Source organism: Eurypyga helias, unplaced genomic scaffold (genome assembly GCF_000690775.1).
Source record: "Eurypyga helias isolate BGI_N326 unplaced genomic scaffold, ASM69077v1 scaffold29679, whole genome shotgun sequence".
Lineage (NCBI taxonomy): Eukaryota > Metazoa > Chordata > Aves > Eurypygiformes > Eurypygidae > Eurypyga > Eurypyga helias.
Genome location: NW_010273273.1, coordinates 25,734 through 49,014, shown reverse-complemented (window position 1 = coordinate 49,014; position 23,281 = coordinate 25,734). Strand labels below are relative to the sequence as shown.

The 23,281-nt window shown below is 37.1% G+C and overlaps 1 protein-coding gene across 1 annotated transcript in view; it reads right to left on the bottom strand.

The window, feature by feature from the left end:
- Window positions 1-230: 230 nt before the first annotated feature.
- The window catches only part of CNOT2 (CCR4-NOT transcription complex, subunit 2), a 38,306-nt gene continuing 15,255 nt past the window's right edge, over window positions 231-23,281 (bottom strand). Inside the window, exons 3-14 of the mRNA XM_010159430.1 lie at window positions 23,062-23,209; window positions 22,262-22,444; window positions 19,825-19,904; window positions 18,564-18,689; window positions 15,909-16,033; window positions 14,222-14,342; window positions 13,952-14,108; window positions 10,225-10,286; window positions 10,081-10,130; window positions 9,163-9,263; window positions 8,458-8,602; window positions 231-1,373 (exon numbers count right to left, since the gene is read on the bottom strand). Of these exons, the coding sequence (XP_010157732.1) occupies window positions 1,287-1,373; window positions 8,458-8,602; window positions 9,163-9,263; window positions 10,081-10,130; window positions 10,225-10,286; window positions 13,952-14,108; window positions 14,222-14,342; window positions 15,909-16,033; window positions 18,564-18,689; window positions 19,825-19,904; window positions 22,262-22,444; window positions 23,062-23,209 (1,385 nt within the window). The 3' untranslated portion in view covers window positions 231-1,286. The remainder of the gene's footprint in view (window positions 1,374-8,457; window positions 8,603-9,162; window positions 9,264-10,080; window positions 10,131-10,224; window positions 10,287-13,951; window positions 14,109-14,221; window positions 14,343-15,908; window positions 16,034-18,563; window positions 18,690-19,824; window positions 19,905-22,261; window positions 22,445-23,061; window positions 23,210-23,281) is intronic.

The window sequence follows — 23,281 nt, the reverse complement described above, 5'->3', positions numbered from 1 at the left end:
GATTTGCTATTATAGAGAGGGGATCTGAAACCAAAGTTAACCAAACTTTTGGGCTGTGGAAAGGAATATAAGACTCTCTCATAAATTAACTTGTCAGCAGCAAAAAGACTCTTCACGTGTCTTAACCACTGTACAGCTCGATAGTTTTAATACTTCAGCTTTTTTTTCCTGTTTTTCCATTTTCTGTTGAAGAAATAATTTCACAATCTCAAATCAAAGTCAACACTGCAGTGAGGAGAGCTTTTCTACTTTATTACAAAGAGAAGAAGCCTTTATGTGGTCAGAAAATACAAGATTGATCTTTTTTTTTTTTTTTCTCTTCCTATGAAACGCTGCTGTTCAAACAGCCAGAGTGAATTGTCTCAGTTCACTTCTTTAAGTCCCATCACATTCACTTGGGTATGGATGTCCTTGGCTGCTGAAAATCTGGCCCTTTAGTGCACAGGGCGACAAAGAAGTCCCCTGACCAGCAGTTCCAGAATGTCCCGTTTTCATATATTGCATCCATGCACACCTCCTAAAAATGAGGTACAGCAGGGCAAACATTTTCCAAAATAGATGTCATATATATAATATATACACATTCGTACATACATACCTTTATTCATGTGATGTCCAAAAATTTAAAAAAAATGTACACATTTATTACAAAATCGTAACAAAGACTGGACAGTGTTTTGCTCATTCTGGAAAGATGAAGCTCAGTAATACACAACTCTGGAAACTAACCAGAGACTGTGGCAATATCTTTCTTCTAAACAGTCAGATATTCTTGCATTAAGCTTGGCGAAAACTGCCTTTCAAAAACAGAAGGGGAAGTAAAATGAAGGAAGCAAACCTTGCTCATCTTTCCAAATGAAATACGAGAAGGATCTTCACATAAAAATGCACAAACATTTTTTATTACCAATAGTGCTACAATGAACAATGCAAATTTTGTTGTCTAATTTTGTCTTTTTTCTTTTTTTTTTTTTTTACATTTTGGAAAACTAAGTGGTAAACTTTTGTCAGTGTACTCGCTTGTCTTTACAGACCCAAGCTTGTCTGCTGGCAAAAAATAAAAAAAACCAAAAATTCAGACCCTGCTCAAACTAAAGAAAAACAATTACAAATTTAGTTGTTGGGCAGCACATAATTAGTAAGGCAGGACCTCAAATGGTGACCCTTCGCATGAGCCAATTGCCAGATCCTCAAGGAATTAAAACCAGGATGCCTGAGCCACATCAGTTCTGCAGTTATGTTGAGTATTGTGCTGAGACAGCCATACCCCAAGAAAAGGGAAGTCTTTAGAAGGCTTGCTGAGCAGGGTTGTAGTTGAAGGTCGATGGCAGATGAGGCCTTTCTTCTAATTTGTCATATTCCAGATGGAACTCCTGCAATTAAAGTAAGAGACAAAACCAAATAAAACAAGGTATCGTTTACCTGCCAAGAACAGTTTGTTCTACCAGCCATACTTGAACAGCTCAAATATGGAAAAGATCAAGTCCCAGACTGGACAGAAACACATCATTTCACTCTCTGGGATTATGTATTTTAATTAGGAAGAAGTCAATATCCCAAGTCATTACACCTGCAACACAGACTCTCCAATTCTTTTTAATGTTATAGTAATCTCAGAACCCTAGTTATGATCTCAAACAGTTCTATATAGGTACACACACAAAACACACAGTCAGGGCACGCTGAATTATGAATAGAAGCGCTTTAGGTCTTTTCACAGTTCAGATGTACAGAGCCCCGTTTTGAATGACGTGAAATTCTGGGATATTTTGTGCCATCCTACTTGACCCAAGTGAAATTAAACTAGCTAGGTTTCTCCTTCTTAGTACAAAACCAGAGAACGTTATCTAAAATGCTGGAAAAAAACAACCAAAACCTCTTTAGGCCATAATTTAGCAAAACATCCCACCGCAGTTCACACCCACATTTCAGCTTCTGACTCACCCAACCCTCCTGTACACCCTGAGCTCCTTGTTCCTGTATCACGCTTCACCAACGCCTTTCACGAGAAATTCTGCTGGTGTTTTGCAAACAACCACACAGCATAAAAAAATCCTTGCGCACGTGCTCAGATGCCACACAGGCTACTGGTTCATAAATAAGCAGCTTTAGTGTCCCATTGACAAAAATCACCTGACTTTTGTATGAGGATGGCCGGTTTGCGTAACTGTAAAACATTTCAGGAATTCTTATTGCGACTACAGCGAGTATGACAACTGTAACCGCCCCCGATGTCTGAATGCATCCTGATTATTCCAGTGAACAGCAGTTTCCTTCCCTGTGACCTTAATTTGTGCACGCAATCCTAATTAGTGCACTTTGACATTTACCGATCGTTACTTCATTCATACAAAAATGTGCAAGGACTTACTTAAGCCTTGTACTTTGCAGATCCTTTCAGCAGTTTAACAGTGTCTCATGCCCACTTTATCTTCACTCAAGAAGCAGAGTAAGCAGAAGTTTCAGAATTGTTCTTTAATGGTGCTACTTGGTAATTCAACCACAGCTGCTTTGGACACACGCAGTCATTTATTTTGCCTGAGTGGAGAACCTTAGCAGAACACCACCTGTATCTGCAGCACAAACTTGCCTCACTTCTTAAACAGGGATGAAAACACTAAGTAGTGAATAGATTATTTTAGAATGCTCCGTGAAGTGACTACACAGTGTAATATTTCTGTTTTTACAGGTATACAAACTAAAGACCAGGTCAATGCAAGACCAGAAATAAAACCTAGAAAAATCCAACTCTCAGAAGCAAGATCAAGGTCTACAAATCTACGCAGGTATTTTGGTGTCAAAGGCTGGTTTAGTTTGGTCGGATCTTCAGTAATTCTGAAGTCATTTTATAGTAGAAAAAATACCAAACTTCTCCCCCATTCACAGCTTTCAAAGTTTCCATTTTGCACATAATCATGGAAGTGCCTGCAGATTCCTATCAATCTATGGTCAGCTGTTGGGGAATTGCTTCTTTAACAAAACTGTAAACAGAGAGAAGACCTAATAATAAAAGCTTCAGTTACCTTCAGTTCACTGGCACAGGTTGCCCAGAGAAGCTGTGGATGCCCCATCCCTGGAAGTGTTCCAGGCCAGGCTGGATGAGGCTTTGAGCAACCTGGTCTAGTGGAAGGTGTCCCTGCCCATGGCAGGGGGGTTGGAACTGGATGATCTTTAAGGTCCCTTCCAACACAAATCATTCTATGATTGTACCTGAACCTCCACACTCTCTGAAATGCCTTCAAAATTACACTTAGAAAACGGCTTCTTAAACCGGTATCAGTAGCCTAAGAAGGGCTTTCAGGTGGTTGCATGCCTTTATGGGCGGTAGCAGCTGTGAGCAACGCGCATGTCAAAGAAAGGCTCAGGAGCTTGAGCAGTCCTTTGCGTGCCACCAGTTGGAAGCCTCTCATTTAGAAGGAATATGATTCCCTACCAAGTTTTCTTGTACATGAGTTGGTACTTCAGACTGTCATAGATTTTTCAAATAAGCAGGCTTAAAACGGCCTTTTTGATTTGCATCCCAGGCTCAGCAGTGCCCAAGTCTGATGTTCAGCAGTGTATAAAAACATCTAAAGTTACATATGACAATACCAATAAAAGAATGCACTGACGAAATATTTTTGAAAACTAAAAGGTAATTATTTATTACATACAGAAAAAAATACTTGTATTACAGGTATATTTTATGGTTTTGCTTTTAATTTCAGAGGCCACTGTGGTTTAGGATGTGAACAGTAGCACTGGTATTTTTTAAATTATAACCAGATACAAATGAAATGCAAATAAATGCCATTTATCCATTGACAAACATCTATTAAATTGTCTTCTTTTCCACATGGAAATAATTATTAAAAATTAAATACCTTTTATTAACCAAGAATGATGAATACTAAACATGGGTGGAAACCTACAGCACATGTGTGACACTAAGTAAATTGTTCTATGCAAAGAAATCAATCACTTCTCATGTCACCCTGAAAACTTGTTTTGATGGTAAAGTTACAAAAAAAGCCTGAACTTATACAAACATCAACAGGTAAGATTATTAAAGGCAGAAGAGAATTGCTTAAGGGGATCCATAGTGTTGAAAGAATAACACAAAAGAAAAAGTTAGCCTAATAGGAAGTGTCCTGATGACAAAATATTCTAGACTGTGTAAATCCATTAAAGGAGATGGTAGAATTCCCATGGCTAGCTCAAAAATTCCAAGTGGGACTGAAGAAGTAGCCTTTATACTGGCTTAAAGATGGATGCAAATACACAAACTTAAATTAGGGGCTGAATTAAAATACTATGGCACATCTCTGTTAGAAGAACAAATTTAGCTTCCTAGCAATTATAAAAGTATTTCAATTATTACTGATCTTAAAAGGATAGGAAGCAACTTAACACAGGCAGTAGCCCTTACTAGCAAATACACACTTGGAAATTTAACTTTCTCTCCCATAAAGAATTCCATGTTTTATAACAAAAAAAAAAAAATTGAAGTAGAAGGGTTTTAGAACCTTGTTCCTTAAACAGGATTAGTTCTCCTTACTTTTCAAAGGAGAAATTCCAGAGATTTTACTGCAGACTATGTACATCAGGATTTCAGTAAACATGCAATTGTAGAAGGTATTTTTGGTTTCATATGCACTTCCCTTCCTCTCTCAAGTCTCCTCAACAGCAGCAAACTATATAACCAAGTCCTCAGTGAAAAAACAAAGCGTTTTCAACCATACTGCACTTTCCATGTGCCCTAGGATGAAAAATCATATATACAGACATATCTGTAATCAGCATTTTCCTGCATTTCCTCCTCCGGTCTATTATGTATTAGGAACATAAGAACAAAGCCTACAGCTTAATAAAAACAAAAAAAGGGGTAAGTATATTATTTGATGTTTTCTTGAAAAATGTTATTCAGTTTCCTTCACTGGGCTTTGTTAAAAGCCCACCTAGGACATTATCTAAAAAGTCCGTTAAACTACATCTGGTTTATGTCTTAAGTTTCAGTAGTATTATCTAAAGTAAGCAGATATATTTCACTGTATCTATTGTAATGCAATGTAATTTGGAATAGGTACAATACATAAGATCATAATGCACCATGTCTGCAAAGCACAACACGTAGGTGCTGCACTGTTCTTGAGCGTACACACTAGAACAGACAAATTTAGGAGGCACCTTGAAAAAGAAAGAATAGTATTAGTAAGTAGTAGCATTTGCCAGGTAGTAATTTACCAGGAACAGTTCTTGTCTACTGCTTCAAAAAAGGATTAATGAAACTGTTAAGCAGCAGTTACTATTGTGGCCTTCTAGGGAACTGATATTCCCAGTACTCCCTAATGATGTAGCAGTTATAGTAAGAGAGTACAATTCATCAAATCCTTTTTTTCAGCTCCTTGTATTTTTAATTACCTGAAACATTAATTAATACTTCTGCATTTGTTAGAAAAAATTACTTGGCCATACTTTCTTTTGCATTCAAAGCAGCATGGAGCTGTCAAATACTGCCATTCTTCTTATGGTAGGTCTGTGGTGGCCTTCCTCCAAGGAATGCCAACTCCAAAAATTAGTATCAGAATTAATACAATGTCAAGATCACACCTGACATACAACCAAGTTCTCGTATTTATCACAGACGGAAACATCACAGAATTATTTTTAGCAAGTGATTCCTTTTCCATGTAACCATGGAACCATTCTTCCCCAATTCCTTCTCTAGCTTCCTGTGATCAACACTCAGCTTGCCTGCTGTATTTTGCACCAAACTAAAATGAAATAAAAATATCAAAATAACATTCCCATCTTCATTTTTACATTAAGAACACACAAGCCTCAAAAGAAAAGAAATTATCTCTTCCTACAGACACTGCATATTCGGTGTTAGCCTACTGCTGCAGGTGCAAGACTTTGGAAAATACCACCCCTCACCTTACTAGCTACCAATTGCTTCTTAATGTTCGGAGAGTTACTTTCAGTATGCAAATAAGAGAACAGAATCTGTGTACGTCTTGGGCAAAATCATTCAGAGAACAATAGTGAACCACAGCTCTCTTTCACTGCAATATCTCCAGGAATGCTTACGAGATGAAGTCAGCTCTAGTCTTCAAAAGAGGAAGGATGTAGTGCGCTCATTAACAACTCAAGCACTGGATGCTGGATTTCAGGACAGCACTCAGGAGAAAATACTGTCTTAAAAAGTAGTACTTAAGAATCAAGTAGACACTAACGAGCTGTTACTATCCTTATACAATGGGCACCACTTCCTCCTAGTAAAGGAGATGTTTCCACATAGGGTAAAAACTCAATTCCATTGATATATGAACCTACATGAGGCTCTTACTGCTCATAAATAAATGGAACATATTCAAGACGACTCCAAAGCAGAAATCTGTCTTTCAAAAGGTAATTACTTCCCCTCTCATGATCTTATCTAATACACAAATAGCTTTAAACAGCATCTTGGGAAGCCTAAGTAAGTATACCAACCAGCAAAATAAATCAGTAGAAATTAAAACATTCCTTTTGCTTGGGTTTTCTTTAGAGGGGAGTGATGCTTTTGTTTAAGATTTTTGGCATTACCCTGCACATATGAGAAACCATACAGGTAGGGCTTGCCATTAAACTCTTCAGTTATAAAATCTCGGCTTTCTTACGGTCACAGGAAAGGCAGCAGAGGCAACGAGTCACACGTGCAAATGGACCAAAGAGCCTCCTGAATAATTTTGGGCAACTAAAACATTAATTTCTGAGAGGAGTTCACAGAGACTAAGCAAATTTACTGGCAGTGAAGAGGAGAGAAAGAAAAAAGAGCATGACATCTAACTAATCTCTAGATGACAGCAAACTTCAATATACTGGGGCTACAAGAAAATGTAATGCCCTTTAACAGAGCGGAGAACACTGAACTCTATTCCCTTTAATTTAAAACTGTTGTGTGAAGACACATCAACAGACCTGTAACTACCTAATGCAGTATTTCATAATCTCCAGTAAGTGCATAGATGCAACTGGCTCACAGAAATGAAATGCCTTTTCAGCAAACAATTTGTAAGTTAGGCTCCAGGTGAAAAGATTTCTGATTGAACAAAATACCTAAGCATGTGGAAACCACAAAACATAGTTCCAACATGCTGGAATCACATCTGTTGAGTTTAAGGCTTCAAGATTAATCTGGTCTGATCTGGTAAGTGTTTTTTAGAGAACAGCAAGAGTGTGATGCCATATCTATAGGTCTGAGATGGAAGTTTTGTTTGCTCTTTCATCAATGAATCCAACACACTGGTTAAAAATTGAAGCAAAATCATGCCATACCCATAAAATCTCATATAACAATACCTAAGCAGGGAATAAAGTTCTTGACAAACTATTTAACTCAAGCAGACTCTACGTATATGTAACAGTTGTATGTATATCGTGAATTTATCTTTTTTTTAGCTCCAGCTGCTCCTTGTAGGGCAGGCTATGTTCAAAAAACACACCTCTTGCCAGGTTACTGAACGTTAGCCCCCTGGATTTCTCAAGTAGTGTATTGGCACCTATCTGCATTCGTAAAAAAATCTTTGCTTCAGTGGAGGAGAGAAATCAGAAACGGCGATCCAGCAAGGAAACTGCACCGTACAAGATGTTCTTAAAAGCTGGAGCTGGAAGTTGTGTGGTCTTAGAAGTTGGAAGATAGGAAAATTAATTATCTTTGGGGGAAGGTGGAGAAAATGAAGCACAATTCTATGAATTTCTTTAGCTAACAAGTAAAGGCTGAGCACTACTGACAGTATTCATGGTCAGAAAGGAACAAACAGATTATCACAATTGAGAAGGGAGAAGACTGTAGCTTCCGACTTTTTAAAATGCCTCTTGCTTAGAATACAGAAAACAAGCACGATCAAAATATGCCTCCACCCTAAAAGAAGTGATTTATTTCAAAGTACTCTGATGTGCAAACAACACAGCACAAAAGTCCTGCAGTATGCCCATGGAGAAGTAATATCTCGGTAAAAAACCCACCCCAAAACAAATCAACTACCCACACCAAAAAACCCAAAACAAAAAACCCACCCCCAATACCTAGTTTTAATTCCAAAGTCAGATGCAGTAGCTCCCTACTGAATTTTCTAAAGCAAAACAATAAAATATCTGCAAGCACAATTTCTAAAGTGCCAAATAATGCTTTCTATTGTATAAATATCTACTTGAAAAAGTCTTTTGATCTAAACAGAACTCATAATATATTAAATTTTACATCCTTGTACCTCCCAAAGAACACAGCAAAGAGAGACACATCTCCTTTTCCACAAATAATCCAGTGTTTTAGGCAATCTCTATTCCCTCATGTAACAGAAAGTAAGAAAATGAACTTAAAACAGTAGGAGGTTAAAAAGTCCGAGATTTCTGGGGAGGAGGTTGAATTTTACTGTTGTCCTTTTAAAAATACAAGGTTGACAGACTTAAATCTGCACAAGGGAGAAGAGATACCTTAGCTACTTTCCTCCAGTTAAGACAGTCAAAGAAGTAATATGTTCCCCTCTCGTACGTATTGGTTTTCATTGTTGGCTCCATGCCAGGTGCCCTGGTGATCCATACTCGTTCTTCTTTGTGGTATCTCCAATCCCGGTTAAATCTTTCATGTTTAATAGGAAGGAAAAATAATTTTTAGTGTTAGTTATCTGAATTTGACTTCATGAACTACAACTTTAGGGTTTTGATCAAAACTATACAATGCATCCAAAACCAAAACAGTATTTCTAAGACATTGTTAAACCTGCGATCTCATACCTCTTCCATACAATTATTACACCTCATGCTAACCACATATAAAACTAAGTAGTCCAGTAGTCTTTCAAACAACAAATTCTTTTTATGGTTATTTACTGCTTTTCATTTTGCTGAAGTTAGATGTTTACCGATGACTGGCACTTGCCCCTTTACACAGTGCTCCATAATAACGCAAAACTTGTAAGACTTTTAGATTTCTACTATATGAATGAAAAAAAGTACAAAATGGAACCAAGGTTGGAGGAGGTATTTAAAAAAAAGCTTCCAGCTTCAGACTGACTAAGCTTCTGTTTTCAGTGTCTAACTTGTTGGGTTTTTTTGGTGGTTTTTTTTTTTTTTTACATCTACTACTTATTACTGCAATAGATTAAACCATATAAGACTGACAAAATAGTTTGAACGTACAGCTCTACTGCTGCTAATAGCTGTAATACATCTCCTCCATTCATGTAATAGAGATAAAACAGGAGATCTTCTCCATATCGGCCAAGTTTTATTGCAGCCAGCTGCAAAAGATTGAAGAAAATAAGGATGAAAAATCACAATAGATAAAAGTTTTAAGACATACTATCCTGCTTAAACAACACAAGGATACATCCAGAACCTGCTTCCATCCTAAGAGTGCCACAAACAATACTCTAATATAACAAGAATAATACTTAAAGCAGTAAGTTTTCTTCACTTTTAGTTAACCTTTCCAACTTCAAAAGATACAACAGAAAAATAACCGTAAGTAATGAATCGGCAAGACAGAATTTTCTCCCTACACTTGAGTGTATCCTCATCTACTTACTTTCTTTAAATTACGAAAACCCAAAACCCTTTACATGTATTTGCTCAATTTACATTAAGTAACATTACTACAACTTCTTACAGTATTTCTCAGTGACCCTCTTCGGAAATTACAGTAGTCGAAAGAAAACACATCTAAGAAAAAAAAAAATCCCTATTCATGTAGATAAGGAAATCAATAGATAAATGTGAAAATACCTTGAACAACTCTAAGCTTATCTCAGTCTAACATGGCATTTGAATATTATGGTCTATGGATTATAACAAACTTGTGCTTTGCATGAAGGGCATACTCTTAAAAACATAATGTGATCTTTAGCTAACCATGCCCATTCTGTTTGTCTTCCCTCTCTTTCTAAGGTGAAAGGGGTGCAAGAGGTGTCCAATTAGCCGGTTAACACATCACTGTTCCTAAAAAGATTTAGAACATCCATAAAATGCACTGATTTTGAACTTTACCTATATGAAAGACAGTTTAGAAAGTTACCAGTAATAAATTAACAAAAAATAAGCACACACACACGTACTCACCTTATCCCTAATGTGAATGTTAGTTAAGTATTCAGATGGAACATGGAAGTCTAAAAAAGAATCGGAATTGATGCAACTATTAAGACATGTAAATGAATATAATTTGCAAATATTAATATTGAATTAAATAGTTATTCCTCTTACCTATGTCTTGAGGTCGACAAGGTGATGATGCCCATGGTGACGCAAATTTGGGATAAAGATTTCTGAAGAAAGAGAAAAGTACAAATTTACCACAATTAAACCCAAAAATCAAACAAAGCAAAAAAAAAAAAAAAGAAAAAAAGAGACTCACAACCAACCTCACAAACCTAAAAACCACACCACACAACCAAAATCACTACCTGGGGTGAGAAGGAAGGGGAAAAAGGCATTTCTAGCCCACTTTCCTGAAACAGTTACATTCATTAATTTCTTTTTTAATATGTAGAGTAAAATTGCGTTTCAACTGCCATGGGACTCTACAGATCCAAGATTCCCTTTTAATCTTTCATTCCTTTAAGTGCCAGGGATGCCAACCCATTTCAAGGATCCACTTTTACACAGGGTTTCAATCTGCGTGGGAACAGGTGTCACAAGCCTGGTGGGTTCTGATTTATTAGCCTGTGATTTACAAGAGGAGGAAAAGCTTATACTGGCTGACACATTCTTTTTAAACTAACTACTAAAGATTTTAGTCTTCTTCTAAATTTCTAAATGACAAATAAATTCAATCCCAGCACAATATGAATGTAAGCTTATTATGATTCAGTATTTTGCTTTTATACAGATTTTGCTAACATATTAAAAAAATATGGAGCCATTAGTTTAATAAAGAGAAAATTATGAGTCTTCCAAATCTACTACAATGACTGATGTACTGAGGAATGAGTTTTCTAATTAACAGGTAAAGTAGTGAAAAACACAACTGAGCAAAATGTACTTTTGGCAGGAGGCTACAGCCTGCTTTTAATTATCCATGATAGCATGCTATTATGGCAAGTTTTGCAAGTGAAACTTGGGTATGGTACACCCTATCAAATTCTTGTTTCTTGTCAAAGGCCAAATAATTACTATTAAAAAAATAATATTGGAAACCCACCAAATCACCTGAACACAACCAACTCCCAGCTGAGCTGTATGGGCCACTGAACAAGTGGTGTCAATCTTACTCTAGGCTCACCAATCTCACTGTTAGCAAAAGCTTATGCTTTAGAGCGTGAAGGAAGATTTCAGTGGCAAAATCTGCAGATGTTGAAAAATAACAAAACCATTCCTTCCACTGAAAGCATGGGTAGGCATTGCCCCAAGAAGAGTCGCGTCAGGCGAGCTCTAGAGGTTTGGTTCCCTAGGGCAAAGAATCCAGGATTCCAGACTCAGATCATACTTCTGTATACAATAAAAACTGAAGTTTGTGCGCAGCGTCGCCTCCGTGATACAAATAAAACTACTGATATAACATTTTTCAAGGAAGTATTGGACAGCCTACAGCCTATGTGATGAATATTTCAGAAAGCTGCAGAACATGAACAGTTACATAATCTCCAAAGAATTAAATGAAGTAATACCTTTTTAAAATTTTTGATGATGTAGAATTTTAACTTTGAATTTAAAGAATTTAAAGAAATACAGGACAGTACAGGCAATTTCAATAACTGAGATAAATCTTAACCTACTTGCACAGGATGTCTATATAAAACCAAGAGATAGAAGGGTTAATTCAAACCATTATAGAGATACACAGAATTCTGAAATTTAGTTTCTAAAAGCACATTTATTGTGCTAAGTGGTTTAGTCAGACTTTTTTTTACTATCATAAGTACCTCACAAGGCAGAAAATTTCAGCTTTCCACATATGAAATGCTTTTAGTTTTTCAGATGGTAATTCATAAAGCAAGCAAAGGACCTTCAACGTAAGGCAAGATGGCAGGTCAGACACTGAGAACTGCACAGGCTGTTTGTAAAGTTTTTCTGGAGCTTCAAATAAAACCAACTTTATGATACAGAACCGTCTGGATCAAAGTTAAACCTATCCCCTCCACCTAAGATCCTAAATACCCTATATACAGTAATTAAATGTTAAAAATGTTACAAATCCATCTATTTACAGCATAACTGCTAAGGAAAAGGAGCAGCATGCCAGTATCTGTCCCATTTATGTACAAACACACTAATGATTTTGATGCTGTATTCAGGAGCTGCATGACACAGCTACAAGTCACCACAGCATCAAAGTATGTTTAGTATTCCTCTGCAATGAGGTACGATGTAAACCTACGAGGTTTTATGTAAACCTTCCAGTAGGTATGTTAAGCTTAAGCTTTCTGTTAGTCATTAAAACTAATGAGTAACATTGAATGAAATAGGAATTAGTATCACCAAAAGCAGTACCACTACTACTATTCTGCATGCCAACACCTCCAGAAAATAGCTGTATAACCAAAAACGACATAACCAGGTTCCATCTCTGTGTCTAGAAACAACTCAAGAATTCAGATACAGATGTAATTGAAATTATTCCAGTGAGCAAAGGCGTTCTACGTTCAGCTGCTCAGCCTTAAATTAAGCTTGAGCAATCTGTGCTGAGAACACCCAGTCTGTAAGTTCTGGACTACAAAGGAAAAGCAGCAACCCATGGCCAGTATGTATTCCCTTATGTTGTGGGAGAAAGGGATAGGAGCAGGGAAACTGCTGGGCTCAACAGAGAAGTGACCTGCAAGACTAACACTACCAGTGAAGAAGATACTACGTTGATGTAACACATTCTGCAAGTAACTACAGACAACTGGATGATCATTTGGAAATATTTTTAGAAGTGCCAACGGCATAACCATTTGACTAAGTTTTGATGAAAGGTCTTTAGAAAGAATTTCTGGAAGTGGTAATTTCTAACAAGTAACATCTCTAGAAAGAAATAGATAAATTAATGTCTATTATTTAGTGACACAAACCAGGAACCATTTTTCCTATACTTTCCCTCTCACCTTGATACCCACATTCAGTCTTCCCTGAACTCAGGCATTCAGAGTGCAGCTCCATATAAATATGTGAAACATGGAAACTGCATGTGTGTATGCACTTTGGTCTTTATCAACATATTACGTGCAAACCTTAAAATGCACATACTACCCTGTCGGTAAGGCCAACATTACATAAATCTCTGCAGAAACAAAACGATGGGAGATTCTCAGCTGAAAGTCAGAGTACCAGAAATTAAATTTCTCTCACAATTACAGTCACCTAGAAGATAAGTGGTTTTGCCCAAACTGATCTAGGTTCCTTCTGTAACTAGTGGAGAAAGAGAGGCACCCTAGGCTGGTGATGCATCTCATCTATGTTAAGCACTTGCCTTACCATTAGCGCAGTCGCTAAGTGCTATTCTCTCCCCTGCCTCTATAGAAGCCTTGGTGACTAAACTTAGGTGAACTGAACAACTTAACTACAAAATGACATTTCCATTTAACTTAATCTTTGGTGCAGGATATCACTGCAGATGCTCTCTTCATTATTACAATCATACAAATCCAATTTAACTCTCAGCAATTTGGGGGATAAGTGTAAATAACCCTAAAGATCATTATTATTTGAAAAAGAATGTATACATGAAATTTAACAACACACTGTCAAGTCTGTGAAGAAAGTCCTAAAGAAGTTTGGAGAATCAGCAAAGCCACTAGGTCTATTGAAAGCTTCCATAAAAAGATCTCAGTATGCCTTGAAGTACAATTCTCTTGTTTAGGAAGATCTTATTTTACTGTCATTACATTTTAAAGTTTTATTTGGCAAAATACCTTGTGATTTTGATAGTCACGTGAGCTAAGCGAGCCTATTATTATGAATGACAGTGTAATAAACCCAGAAGTGGAGATAGTACTAAAAACCAGAAACTTACTCAGGAGAGTTGAGATTGAGACCTAGTGTCGTTAAATCACTTCCTAATGCAAGATGTACCATTCCTGGATCTGTCTCTGCTGCCCTGATGAATGTTAATAAGCCAATCATTCCAAACTGGTCCGTCACCATCCCTTGAGGAATGTTGGTCACCCGACCTGGGCAAGAACAAAAAATTTATTTTCTCCTTTGAAGAAGCAGAGGAATTAACAAGGTGATCTAAAAATGACTGTCATGACTTTTAAAGGAGAAAAAGTGTAATGACACATACCATCAGGTAACACCTGGATCCCTTTTTTCTGCTGGTTGTTGTTTTGCGTAGTTGAACTTTTATCTCCAGGAAACTTGGGCCCATCTGTGCTGGATGATGTTTTGCCTGATGTACTCAAATTCTATTAAAAAGAATTTGCAGAGTTGGTATGATGGAAACAAACCAAAATGGAAAATTTACTGACCACATCTTTCAGTCAAGCAGTCTAAAGCAGTATGTCAAACCATTCTAATAAGTTGGGCACTGAAATGGAACCAAGCTGACACTGGTTGACAAACCTTATGCAATATTTACCACTTCCTAAAGTATAGCTATCATACAATAACAGCTATTAATGAGCCAACAGCTCACAGTCTAAAAGGATAAGAAGGCATTTTACACCTGAGTTCGAATACACAACAGATAGCCCACGTGCCTGTGACTACAGAACATTCTGGACTCATCACATCATGCATTTTCCTTATACAGTCATGCTCCTGCAGAACACTCCACGACACAGCAGCAGACAACTCAAGACAATTGCAGGTGCAAGCAACATACAGCTGGCACATTTGCAACTATCAGAAAAGAGATCTATATGTTATGTCCGCCAAAAACACTAATTACACTCCAGGAGCCCATATGCTGACAAACAGTATTTTTCATAACTATTATTTCTTACTCTTTACTGTTCTTTAAAACAAGCCTGCAGTGACACAATGTAATGACATTTACTCCCTCTTTCCTTACTGTATTCATCACAAACGGTATGAGAACATTTTCCTGTTAACTTGGCCACAACATATGGAGGGTAGGCTCCCCTCTGTCCCTTTTTTTGAACAGTTGCATTTTTCAGTTTTCACATGAGTTTGTAGTCACATTTACTACCCATTCATCAGCATCGGTATTTATGCCACTGATTCATTTTTTTCCCCATTATAGGTAATAAAACAATCAGAAGTTAGAACATGCTGTCATATACTGTAGGAAACTGCTCTCTGCCATCCAAATTTTATTCACCTTTCACTTGTAATAAAAAAAGCAAGGTTTATTACAAATCTTTCAGAGTAAACAGTAAAAAAACCCATAATCTTATGATCATTATAATGATAATGATAACAATACTTAAGATACAGTGTACCCCACTAGTTCTACAATATGCCCATCAAAGCAATGGTCACTATTAGAAAAGCTTGTTCTCTGTGATTTCATTTCCCCATTAAGAGTTTTACCTTGTAGTGACATCGTACCACCTAACTTTTAAAGGATTTGACAGCTTTGAAGAAAGATGCTATAACGTACAAATTACTACCACCGATAAGAAGCAACAATGGCAAAAAAATGAGCTGGAATTGGTAGAAAAAGAAATGATTAATTGAAAAACTTGGGAAATATATATCAAACTCTCAAAAAGAAATTGAGGTGTTGATGCAAGTTCCTCCTTGGCCCCTCCCTTACAAAAGGATACACAGAAGTCATATGAAATGAGTAAAGCAAGGTCACAGTGACTGTTAGGACCAAAAAAGCTTCCTGAGAAATTCCATTCACACAGTTACATACGAAATGCTGCTTATGCAAGCTTTCTTGTTGATTTAGAGGCAAACTTTAAAAATCTTGTATTACAGGTATAGTCATTGACCATTTTAGAACATAATCATCAAGAGAAGTATGAACACCCAAAATACAAGAAGACTTAAGGTTTACTTACAGATTTATTGTCATCATTACTCGATGTCGGGTCTTTGTAGCTGGAGCCTGGTAATGCTGGAAAATCTTCATTGTGTATTGAAAAGTCCTGGGACTGCTCACTTGCTGGTTTTGTTACCATTCCAACTATCACCAAAATGAAAGCAGGAGTAACATTAAGCGACTGCTAAAAAAGCATTTTCTGCTGTTGATCTTGCTTACTGTCCATTTGCACTATGTGCAAGCTGTACAGCAGAAATGACTTTCAAAGAAACAGGTAAACCAAAACAAAGCATATTCATTTAAAACATCCACGCGTATTAGACTAAAGCCTCTTATTTAAGTGTGAGCTGAGAAACACGCTGGGTTAAAGTCATAGACACATCCACTGCTTTAAGAATGAAGCCCACTACTTTTACCAGGAACAGCACCTGTTTTGCACATCTAAATAATCAATTAATCTTTACAGGCATTACATTAAAGCAGTATTTAAGGAAATCCTCTGATGAAGGAAGGATGTACTGGTTTTAAGATTGTAATACATTCTTCCTCCATCCCCTAATTGCATGAAGAATTTCTTAGCATAATCACTTTAGAAGCATGTATTCTTAGAGGGTGCCCAGCTAACTTGCAACAGAACATATCACCAATGAAATACTTGCCTGTGACATAAGAATGACTCCTACTTTCAGTAGGAAAACTGAAAGCATTTAGCCTGCAACTCTCAGTGCTCTGACCCTAATTTAAAAAAAGTAGGCCAGTCACATTGGAACATGGATTCCAACTACTGAAAAGCAACATTCTTTTTTTCTTTTCCAAGGGCAGTTAAAAAATTCAAAACAAACAAACAGAAAACCAACCAAAGACAAACTCCCACACCACACACCCAAGGGCAAAAACTTTCTGCTGAGACAAAGTAATAAAGTGATTTGGATGCAAACAACACTGCACTAGAGGAAGAGAAGACAGAAGCAGTCTAGCACCTATTTTTCAAAGATTCACAATGGATGTATAGGATCTAAAATACTTCAGTAGCTGACAACATACATGACTTTCTCTAGCATTCCCAAGTTATAGATGAAAATCCCTTTAAGATAAAAACCACTGAGTTTATCTTGTTTCTGCTGGTTACCCTTTTCATCCAGTTATGATTCCTTCCACTGTATGAGTAAAACTCTTAATTCATTAACTATGTTGCATATTCTCATTCTACCTAAAAAGTTGTTTGAAGTCTGATTTTCCTAAATAAGCTAAGCATGAAGAATGTATGCCTCTGCTCAGTTTCAAACCTTTTTCTTCTTGTTCACAAAAGTGCTCTCCACTTTTGTTACTGGAGACAGTGTCCAGTACATCTCATATCCCTCTTTCTTAACTGTTTCTACCACCATACTCATCCCCTGCATTAAACAGATGCTCAAGATAACTCTTCAGACAGAGAAATTTCTTTCCAGGTTCACCACAGTCATGCACTGCTAGCACCAAAATAGGGAAATGGTATAAACACAGGAGCAATTGCAGATTTTTTTTGTGTGGCAGTGTTGCTGAATGCTGAGATCCAGCTCCATCCTAAAGTACATCCACATGGATGTTCCTCCTGCCTTCTATTAATTTGCCACGTAATGGCTTCTCCTTGAGAGACATACAAAATCTTATGTAAACCACGAGCTATATTAGCTTTCCACTCTGACTTTTCAGTGTCTTCACTTGGGGAAGCAACTTCTCCCTGTGTTTAGGAGCACTTCAGTTTGACTTGTTTAGCTCTCTCACAGCTATCTTAAGTGTCAGAGGGCCCTGGTTACACCCAATCCATGAGGCCACTTTCTCCTGATAATGTGGTATCTATTACTTCTCTCCAATTAAAGTCAGAGATATCTCTGAAAAACACTAGCTTTTTATAGTTAGAAAACACTGGGTTATTTTTGGTTGGAAATTGGACAGGTGTTTTTATCACCCCAAGTTATTTTTGTGACAACTTTTCAGAGTAGCTGATGCAACATGCATGACAAAAATCTATTAGAGCAGTAGCAAAAGTATTGTGCCTCACGCTAAGCTTACCTGAACTTTTTCCAGACCCAAATAAGAAGATTTGTATCCACCTTAAAGTTTTTCCTTTTATTATTTTTTAAGCTGTTCAGCAAGAATTACAAGACACAGACTTGGAATCTGACTGCTAACAGTTAATGTTTACAGGCTATTTTTTTGAAATCTGATGTTCATCGTAAGAGTGACAGTCAAGAGAACTACTCAAGTACTACCAAGAAACAGAAAATACACAGTATGTTTACAGCTGCTGACTTTCTACACAGTAACACCTCCAGTAATAAAATATTATTTCTAAAATTTACTACTCACACCTCAACAGTTCTTGTATACATGCAACTAGAAAACAACCTATTGCCTAAGAAATGTCTGTAGTGAGCAGCTTCAGAGTAATTACACAGATCAAAAACCCCAACCACCTCTACTGATGGTGAAACTAAAGCAGGCGCGCTCTAATACTTACAAAAGCCTGAGGTGAATCTCCAATCACAGCGATATTGATTATTTACTTAAAAATAAGACTAAGGAGCTCAAGTGTCTGCTATTTTTGAAAAGTATATCTATTCTCTTAGGAACAGCAGAAGGTGAATCAAGCAAATAGCAATTTCATTCAGAGCTTTCAAAAGTATAGTCTTACCATAGGGTGCCCTTCCAGCTAAAGGGTTTATTAGTGGAGTTGGATTGCCACTTCCTTCCCTTCTGTTTCTGTCTGCTAATGCTGGAAAATCTGAGAGGTCAAGTCCTGTCACATTTTCACTTCCATCTACAATAAGAACAGGTATTTTAAAATCCTTACTTTTTTTTTTTTTTTTAACTCAAAGACTTCATTATGTACAAGATAAACGTAGGATATTTTTTTTCTTCAAGTTGATCTATTTACTCTTACTGTAATTATTACAAATAACTACCAGCTCTGCGTTATGAGACTAGCCTAAAGAGCATCAAGATGTTTGGGGTTTGTTTTTAAACAATAGCTCGTCAACAGTATTTAATAACAAGCTCTACTCATTCTGAATTAAAGACTGCACATGTAAAATACAGATTATCAAAATTACAGTTCTAGGATAGGTAGCCTGGTTAAAATTTAAGGAGGTATAAAGAGGAAATTTGAGAGAAGATAACCACCCATATCAGCAGCAGCATCAAGGAGCTCTTTTGTCCTTAGATAAGGTAAGATAAAGCTGAAGCAACTCTAGAGCAAGTTACATGGGTACATTTTTTGATTTGCAGAAGAAATCACTACAAAGGCGAGGCCAGTTGTGGCTCTATAAAGATGTCACAAGGTCCTGTGTGATGCCCAAACCCTTCCATTCTGTGATGTTATCAACACCTCAAGTTGCTTCATGTACACAGTCACTTACATAAACATCAGCATGGACAAACCCAAGGGATTTATGCACAAGGATATTCTCCTTTCTCTAGTTCATTAAATTCAGGTGAAGAAGTTATTCCCAGAGAAAAAACACAACTAAAACAACCAATTGATAGGACCACATTATAAACCAGCTGTTCAAAAGGAGTTCGAGATTTCAAAAATGCTTTCCCACTGGTTTTATCCTATACAATGTTTTGTAGAAAATGGGTAAGTCTTTTCTTCTCTGATCCCCTTTTCAATTCCTTAAGTATTTTGCATTTCTAACTGGCTAGGTATAATCTATAGTCATGTGATGTACAGTGAGCATTCTACAGCATACTTTCACTTTGTCTTCAAAAGCATTAAAATCCACTGTTATGAAGTGGTAACAGTTTCACAGCACTGCTCTTGGAGCAGCATTTCTGTGTAACAAAAACATTTCTATGGAACAACAAAGTTGCATTCCAACAGAACAAAGTAATTTCAGTGAGACTACTTTAGTCAAAAGTATCTCTAATATACTTTAAGATCAGAGTAAACTCACCTGTTCCATTAAAGATGTTACTTGATAAGGAGTTATTCATTCCAAATGCCTGATTTCTGTTCATCCCAAATCCAGACATACTGTGAAAAAAATCCAGGAAGTCAGACAAAAGGGCATACATACTTTGCAATTTCCAGTGGAAGGCATTAAGGGGAAAACACCAACCTACAATAGAAATTATTCCAGGCTTAAGCAACCCACATTAGCCTAAAGTCAGTTTTTAATTATTTTCCTTTACATTTCTGAAAACTCCGAGTAGCAGCAGCAGCAGGCACTGCTCAATCAAGACAACTGGAATCCTAGTTTATTAATAGCCACTGTGTCTTAAGACATCTGTCAACAAGTTATGACAGCAATGATTGTTACTCAGTAATTTCATATAGAAAAAATAAAGCAGCAGTAAATGCAACAGTGAAGAGTCAGACCATTCATTTGAAGGTGAGAAGCTGTGTCAAAGTGATCAACTTTGTCATGACTCAAGTTAAAAGCTAAACAGTTACAGTGTGCAATCACAGCCACGTACATATGGCGCTATTACAAGCACAGGGATGGTCTCCGCCACACAGGGACACCAGCTAAATTAAACTTTCTTTATATTCAGGCAAAAATATCTGAAGACATCTAAATATCACATAGGACTACTGTGGTTGGAAAGACACCCCCAAAAATGACCTGCTTCATACTGTGTGAGCTGGAGATGTTGAGAAGCCCACAGGTAGGCCCCAGCTGAAATTCCAAATTTCTGCCCTGAGGGAAATCACAACATTGATTTTTCTCCTGTAACAGGGTAGAAGTGGATGTTTTAGAAATTTCCATAAATAAAAACGTCAAACATTTGCCCAGCGGAAATTTTACCTACACACACTTTTTCCACAGTTACAACTCCGAAGTATTTCATTCCAGTTTGAAATAGCCCTGAATACTTAATTTTGGTTTGAGACATAAAGAAATGGAACAGTGAGCCAGGACTGGTCCTGTCCTGCTTTGCTTCCTCAAAGTGGTGCCTTTAAAAGACATCCAGGTCTTTGACACCTCACACATCTGAAGGAAACATTCCTGAAGAAACACAGGATACCATCTGTGAATTCTAGACCTGGTGAGAGCATCAACAGGAGACAACTTGATCTTGAGGGCATATAATCTAGCCTGATGACAGACAATAAGATATTCAATGCAAACAGTGAAAGATGAGGATTGTAATTCAAATGCTCCTATAGACAGGAATTTCATTATCTACCCTACAGTTGAACAATATTTAAATAAGAACTATCTGTACCAATCTCCAAAATTACTGTCCTCTGCACATAGGGTTAAGTATATTACTATTTCAACCTTTTGTGATGCTCAAGTTTCAAAAATACTTTAAAATATAAAATTATCTTTTTAAATTATCAGCTCCTTTACTTGCTGCTATGCATCACAGGAAAGAAAAGGCCAATTCTATGTAATCAGAGGCAAGATCAAAGTCTTCTCACACTCAAAGATAAACTGCTACTACCAGATCTCTATTGCTGTGACTGAGAAAAGCATTTATATCTGTATAATAGTGTGAAACTAGAGCATTAAAGAGCCTGACCAAATGTCTGTGACAATAGTTTTCACCTTCCTTTATCCATTTTGTAAAATATTACATCGGGTTAGAGGTGGCACCTGACTGCCATGAGCTTGGTTGTGCTGCGTCTAAGAGCGAGTTCCCTAAGGAAGTACCTGAACAGAGAGAATGAAGCTCAGAGCACAGAGATCATGAGGTTGTGGAATGAAGCCTGGAAAGCAGTCAGCTGTGTGAAGCTGTGACCTCACACATAATTAGAATCAACATACTTTTTACAAGTTTCTCAGTACAAACTAAGCACAAACATAGCACCAAACAGCACCACAGTTAAAGCCTAATGATTTATGATGTTACAATCTTGCCCAGTTAGAAAAAGAGCAGAAGTGACTGAAGCTTTTGGCATTCAAATGAGCACCACATCATTAGGGAATGGCAAATCACTGTTCTCCACATTATTCTAGAATTTAAGTAGCAAAACACCAGGTCCCTACTGCATCTGAATCAGTTAACTATTCTTCCAGAATAACTATTGTGTTTTTAAATCTTGCCTTCCTTCTTCCCAAATTCATAGATGTTTTAAAATGGAAGCATACACCCCCAAAAAAATCAATGTATGTTTCAAAAACAAACTCTGGAACACATGAAAAACATCACATATCTTAAAGAAGCAGTAGCAGAAATTCAGTAGTCAGAAACAGAATTTAGCTTTAAGGCCTCAAAAAGCTGTGTGAATATTAAAAGCAGCTTCAAAGTTTATTGCCAGGAGACAAGAACGGGCAAAGCAGTGCTTTCAAGCTTTATTCTAATGGATAAAGATTAGATTTCCAAAGCAGCATTTAAGCATGTTGATGGCTGTACAGGGATGGTCTGACTAAACAGCCTTACCTGTTCACAGTAAAAGGTTGTCGAGAGGGTTGCTGCTTTGGCATACATATTATGCTTGGAGAGCTTCTGTTGGGGCTGCCTAACCCTGAACTGCTCATGCTGTTTGTCCTGCTGGGAATTCCAATGCCCTGACCAACCTGGGAGTGGTTCATCATATTCCTAGGATTCATAGGCAATATCCCCCTGAAAAAGAAAAACCATCCACAGAGATGAATCTGTACAACAGTATTTGGTTACTCATTTAGATTACTAACGTACGATGGACTCTGAGCTGTTGCAAATTAATCTGTGCTTAGTGTCAATATACTATCATTAATGCAGTTTTGGATTTCTTCAGAAATACCAGATGAGCCATTACATACTAATCAAGTCCTTGGTCGGGTTTAAATAAATACTTAAATATTATGCATTTGAAAAGATGTTACAGCTCTTTTTTTTCCAATGAGTGCTTCAGACCTACTACCTTAATATTCTTATACAGTGTATGACATCCACATAAATATTTTAACCATACATTCACCAGAACAATTAAAAAACAGCCTCTTACATTCTGAAGCAGAATTTGCCAGCAATTTGTCCTTTACGGTTTAAAAAAAAAAATTAAAAAAAAAATCAAATACTGTCTTACAGTAAGACCCATCTTACTGTTTTACAGTATTATTCCCCTAACATAGGCAGTGGTCAACAGAAACTACTTTTCTTCTTTTTTTAATTAATCAGTTGAGACAAAATACGCAGAACATTTAAGAAGTGCTCTGCAGAAAGACACAATTGCAGAAATATTGGCTATCAATAAATACCTGCTCGGAGATGGAGGCGTGTGAAGTGACATTGTTGGTACCCCTGTTGTTGGCGTTACGTGGCTCGGTAACTGAGTGCCTTGTGATAAGCTGCGATTTAACTGAGGGGTATTGTTGCTCATTCCCCTCATTGGAAGGCCTAGTGCACCTATTGAAAAAAAATTCAGAGGGGTGGAGATATAGAGCAATCAGGAACAGAGTCTTCTCCATCAAGTGTAGA